The sequence below is a fragment of the Coregonus lavaretus genome (genome assembly GCF_964263955.1).
Source record: "Coregonus lavaretus genome assembly, chromosome: 21".
NCBI classification, from domain to species: Eukaryota; Metazoa; Chordata; class Actinopteri; order Salmoniformes; family Salmonidae; genus Coregonus; species Coregonus lavaretus.
Window position 1 is genome coordinate 14,208,086 of NC_140008.1, and position 5,544 is coordinate 14,213,629.

The 5,544-nt window shown below is 43.3% G+C and overlaps 1 protein-coding gene across 1 annotated transcript in view; it reads right to left on the minus strand.

Moving 5' to 3' along the window:
• Positions 1 to 328: 328 nt before the first annotated feature.
• LOC311148771 (potassium voltage-gated channel subfamily KQT member 1-like) overlaps positions 329 to 5,544 on the minus strand; it is a gene marked incomplete at both ends in the record, with an annotated part of 216,911 nt that continues 211,695 nt past the window's right edge. The window contains one exon of the mRNA XM_084185734.1: positions 329 to 505. Within this exon, the coding sequence (XP_084041860.1) occupies positions 329 to 505 (177 nt within the window). The remainder of the gene's footprint in view (positions 506 to 5,544) is intronic.

The following is a 5,544-nucleotide window of genomic DNA, read 5'->3' on the forward strand; positions in this document are numbered from 1 at the left end:
AGTACGCCTCTTCACCAGAGGAGAACAGAAGCAGGAGCTGAGTTGTTCACGTTCTCTCTTTAAGGTCAGCGGTCAGAAAGAGTGATGTAAAGGTTTTGGGGGTTGTAAAACAGAGTGTAGCATGGGACACTATAAGTAGCCAAACTACGCTACCTCTTTAATAAGGTAAGAAGAGTGCTCCCTTTTCTTTATTGGAGTCTGACCTCCTGGTCAAGCAGCTGACAATGAACTTTAAGATTATTTCCTTTTACATTGCAACTGATATCTCACGGTTGGTCCTACAGTCTCTGGTGGTTCCATCACTGGCGCCTGCCTGTCCACTGTGACATCACCGTGCCTCGTCCAAGCTGAAGCCCATGCTCTGACGCCTCATGACACTGATGCGAGAGGTGTAGGGGGCTGGGAGTAGAGGGGCTTGGGGCCTCTGGAGCAGCTCTGCCTTTGGTTTGTACTGGTCCACCAATATCTTCAGCACCGCCTCCATCTTATGGTTCATCTGGTCCATCTATTTATACAACACACACAGCAAACAAAGGCACGTGTTTTAGTTATAGATGGGTGACTATAGTGAGGACATTTATCAAACAACAGAGAGGGCCATGTTAAAATGTCTATTCTACTGAGCCATTTACTTTCTGTTCGTGTTCTTGTCTTTTATTATTTCTTATTGTTGTTGCATTGTCGAGAAGGAACCTGCAAGTAAGCATTTCATTGGACGGGGTATACCATGAGTATCCTGTACATACGACTAATACAACTTGAAACTTGAAACATGTTATATACACTACCCGTCAAAAGCTTGGACACACCTACTCATTGAAGGGTTTTTCTTTTTTGCTTATTTGAGTTGTTCTTGCCATAATATGGACTTGGTCTTTTACCAAATAGGGCTATCTTCTGTATACCACCGCTACCTTGTCACAACACAACTGATTGGCTCAAACGCATTAAAAAATCAAAAAAAATCCACACATTTTTAAGAAGGCACACCTGTTAATTGAAATGCATTACAGGTGACTACCTCATGAAGCTGGTTGAGAGAATGCCAAGAGTGTACAAAGTTGTTACCAAGGCAAAGGGTGGCTATTTGAAGAATCTCAAATATAAAATATATTTTGATTTGTTTAACACTTTTTGGATTACTACATGATTCCATATGTGTTATTTCATAGTTTTGATGTCTTCACTATTATTCTACAATGTAAAACATTTTAAAAATAAAGAAAAACCATTGAATAAGTAGGTGTGTCCAAACTTTTGACTGGTACTATACATGCGTGACTGTAGAGATATACTGCTGTAGTAATTATATGTGTGTGACTACAGTCAGTCAGTGAGGACATTTAAATGGGTGAAGCATTTGAGGAGTGTCACTGAGTTTCTGCCTTTCATTTGTCCACCAGGCCTCTAATACTGAATACACATATTCAAGTCCACACTAAAGACACACCTCTTCACACAGGCTTATCCGGATTGTTTGTAGTCTTATTTTTTATCCTCCGTCTAGTTCACTTCCCTGGTTAGTCTGTCATCATGTTTAGTGTTCTCCATGGTTAGTCTGTCATCATGTTTAGTATTCTCCATGGTTAGTCTGTCATCATGTTTAGTATTCTCCCTGGTTAGTCTGTCATCATGTTTAGTATTCTCCCTGGTTAGTCTGTCATCATGTTTAGTATTCTCCCTGGTTAGTCTGTCATCATGTTTAGTATTCTCCCTGGTTAGTCTGTCATCATGTTTAGTATTCTCCATGGTTAGTCTGTCATCATGTTTAGTATTCTCCATGGTTAGTCTGTCATCATGTTTAGTATTCTCCATGGTTAGTATGTCATCATGTTTAGTATTCTCCATGGTTAGTCTGTCATCATGTTTAGTATTCTCCATGGTTAGTCTGTCATCATGTTTAGTATTCTCCATGGTTAGTATGTCCTCATGTTTTGTGTACTTTTATATACTTACTTATTTTAATGTGTGCTTTTATTACTTTTTATCCTTCTGATTGTCTTGTGTATGTAAAGTGACTTTGGGTTTTGTGAAAAGCGCTTAAAATAAAATATATTATTATTATTATAATATGGCCCCATCCCAATGATAGAGCTGTGGTGTATAATAATATGTCTGTCTGTCTGTCTGTCTGTCTGTCTGTCTGTCTGTCTGTCTGTCTGTCTGTCTGTCTGTCTGTCTGTCTGTCTGTCTGTCTGTCTGTCTGTCTGTCTGTCTGTCTGTCTGTCTGTCTGTCTGTCTGTCTGTCTGTCTGTCTGTCTGTCTGTCTGTCTGTCTGTCTGTCTGTCTGTCATGGTATACCTGCAGAAGCCACTCATTAAAGCAGCTGGCCTGGCTCAATGATCCAGGAGTGGGAGGGAGGGCTCTTAGTACACACTCGCGCCCACACACACACACACACACATGCACATGCACGAACGCACGCACGCGCACACACACACCAGGGCTGTGGCTGCATGGCTAATGTTGACATGGAGTCTCAACTGTAAACACAGGTGTGTCTGTCACCCAACAGACAGAGGTGACTCCTTACCATTACTAACCACTGTGTGTACAGCTCAGCGCCCACACCCTGTATGGCAGAGGTAAACAAGCCAGGCTGTCTGCCGACACACCTTTCTAAACATCAAATAGTTTTTACAGATCTTTATCGACCTGCCCTCTGCCTTTACATTGGAGTTATGTAGTTATACTTTCAGGAATGCATTATCTTTGCCTTAAATTAAACCTACTTGTTAACCTGATTTATAAATGTAATAATCATTGAGATACCTGGTAATGGATTCAGATAAAGTTGGAGAGAATTTAGTACATGAAAGAGTCATGGCATCTCACACAACAGACAGGCAGGTATTTGCCGACTCTCATTCCAGTCATAACTGATAGTGAGGAACTGCAGAATTTTGTCTGACATTCACATTGCAGAATCCACTGGTATGTTTGTGTATTGAGGATTGGGCTCCTCTTATCCCTCTTTTAGTGTGTGTGCTTGATGGCCATGACACTTTCATAGTCCAACAGGACATTGAGCATCAGTCATTGTTCTTGGGATATGAAACCATGGATGAAGCCTATTCAATCACACCAAATAAGATCATCCCACACCAATGACTCATAGGCATCATAGACTCGTCAAAGTAGGAGGAAAAAACAAAATAACAAAATGTTAGAACAAGCCCGGATTAGACTACAAGGTTTAACATGACCTGAATAGCTGTGTTAAGAAGACAGAGCACTCGCTGCCTGGTCAGGGGGCTGAACATACACTACATATACAAAAGTATGTGGACACCCCTTCAAATTAGTGGATTCGGCTATTTCAGTCACACCTGTTGCTGACAGGTGTATAAAATAGAGCACACAGCCATGCAATCTCCATAGACAAACACTGGCAGTAGAATGGCCTTACTGAAGAGCTATTTCTGCCCTGCTAGAGCTGACCCGGTCAACTGTAAGTGCTGTTATTGTGAAGTGGGAATGTCTAGGAGCATCAACGGCTCAGCCGTGAAGTGGTAGACCATACAAGCTCACAGAACGGGACCGGCGAGTGCTGAAGCACGTAGTGCTTAAAAATCATCTGTCCTCGTTTGCAACACTCACTACCAAGTTCCAAACTGCCTCTGGAAACAACGTCAGCACAATAACTGTTCGTCAGGAGCATCATTAACATTTTTGTCATTTAGCAGACGCTCTTATCCAGAGAGACTTACAGTAGTGAGTGCATACATTTTCGTACTGGTCCCCCGTGGGAATCGAACCCACAACCCTGGCGTTGTAAGCGCCATGCTCTACCGACAGAGTCACACGGGACCCTGAAATGGGTTTCCATGGCCAAGCAGCCACACACAAGCCTAAGATCAACAAGCGCAATGCCAAGCGTCAGCTGGAGTGGTGTAAAGTTCGCCGCCATTGGACTCTGGAACAGTGGAAACGCGTTCTCTGGAGTGATTAATCACGCTTCACCATCTGGCAATCCGACAGACCATTCTGAGTTTGGCGGATGCCAGCAGAATGCTACCTGCCCCAATGCATAGTGCAAACTGTAAAGTTTGGTGGAGGAGGAATAATGGTTAACACTACAGCATACAATGACATCCTAGACGATTCTGTGCTTCCAACTTTGTGGCAACAGTTTGGGGAAGGCCCTTTCCTGTTTCAGCATGACCTAACCCTAGCCTCAACTACAACCCTAACCCTAACCCTAGCTCCACCAGGTCAATGGAGAGGGGGATAGCTGGTGATGACGCTGTCAACCTCCTTGTGTCAAAGGACATGTGATACAGGGACAGGTGATGCCTCAGCTGTCCCCAATACACCACCACCCCACCCTCCCAAACAACACATGACCACAAACCAACAGACCCACTCATTCTCTGTGGCATAATCTATTTTTCTAGGGCGGGGCACCAAGGCCCTTAGGATAACACAGAAAAACCACCCCGCCAAGCCTAAGCAGAGGTAGGTGAAACACTGTTCTGAGAAACATAGTGGCCCAACCCTCCCTCTGCAACCCTGTCTGTCCCAATGTGTCTCCTCACAGGGGGACAGCAGTGGTGGGAACATGGGCTTGGTGGGGACTGACAGGAGACAGGGGACCAGGACACAATGGCTGTGTTAACAGAGGAACACCCTTCCATTCCTGGCTAACCTTCCGCCCCTCCCCTGGGACCAGCTGTATTATCTGCAGGGCAGCCTCACCCAGACGCTAAACACTGCTGAACACCAAACGCCCCTTTCTCTGTTTGTTTGTGCTTGTTTGTCACTGAGACGACAACAACAACAACAGCGAACCAGTCAGTCCAGTCCAGAGCTCAGGCTTGTCACAACGACTTGGGACTCAACGACATACTCATGTGTGACCCTAGTCACCATACTAAACAATAGTAATCACACGGTAAAAATAAACAAGAGAAAAAACCTGTCTAAAATGATAGAAGCTGTTGTTACAGTTAATTAGCCCATCTAGCATACGTCCTCAGGTCAGTTTCCTACTCACAGACTGGACACTAAAAGACTGTTCCGCCTCGTCTAATTGGATGGTTAATTTCTAGTCTAAATAAAGGCCATGTCTGCGTCTGAAATGGCACCCTGAAATGCTCAATCAATGCACATTGATATCCTTGACACATTATGTCGAACTTATTAGGTGAAATCATAAAGTAGGCTCTTATTCAGGAGTAAAACACAGGACTGAAGAGGAACATGGGTGTTATATATATTGTGGTCTTGGCTGAGTGAGCAGATAACTCTCACTGAATAAATACCAGATGAATGAAACCACAATATCCACTCTCTCTTTCTCTCCCACTCTGCCTTTCTTTTTCGCTCTCTTCTCTCTTATTTCTTTCTTTCTTTCTTTCTTTCTTTCTTTCTTTCTTTCTTTCTTTCTTTCTTTCTTTCTTTCTTTCTTTCTTTCTTTCTTTCTTTCTTTCTTTCTTTCTTTCTTTCTTTCTTTCTTTCTTTCTTTCTTTCTTTCTCTCTCTCTCACTCTCCCACCTCTATCTCTGACTCTTGACAGTCAAATAGAGAGGAGAAGACTGGCAA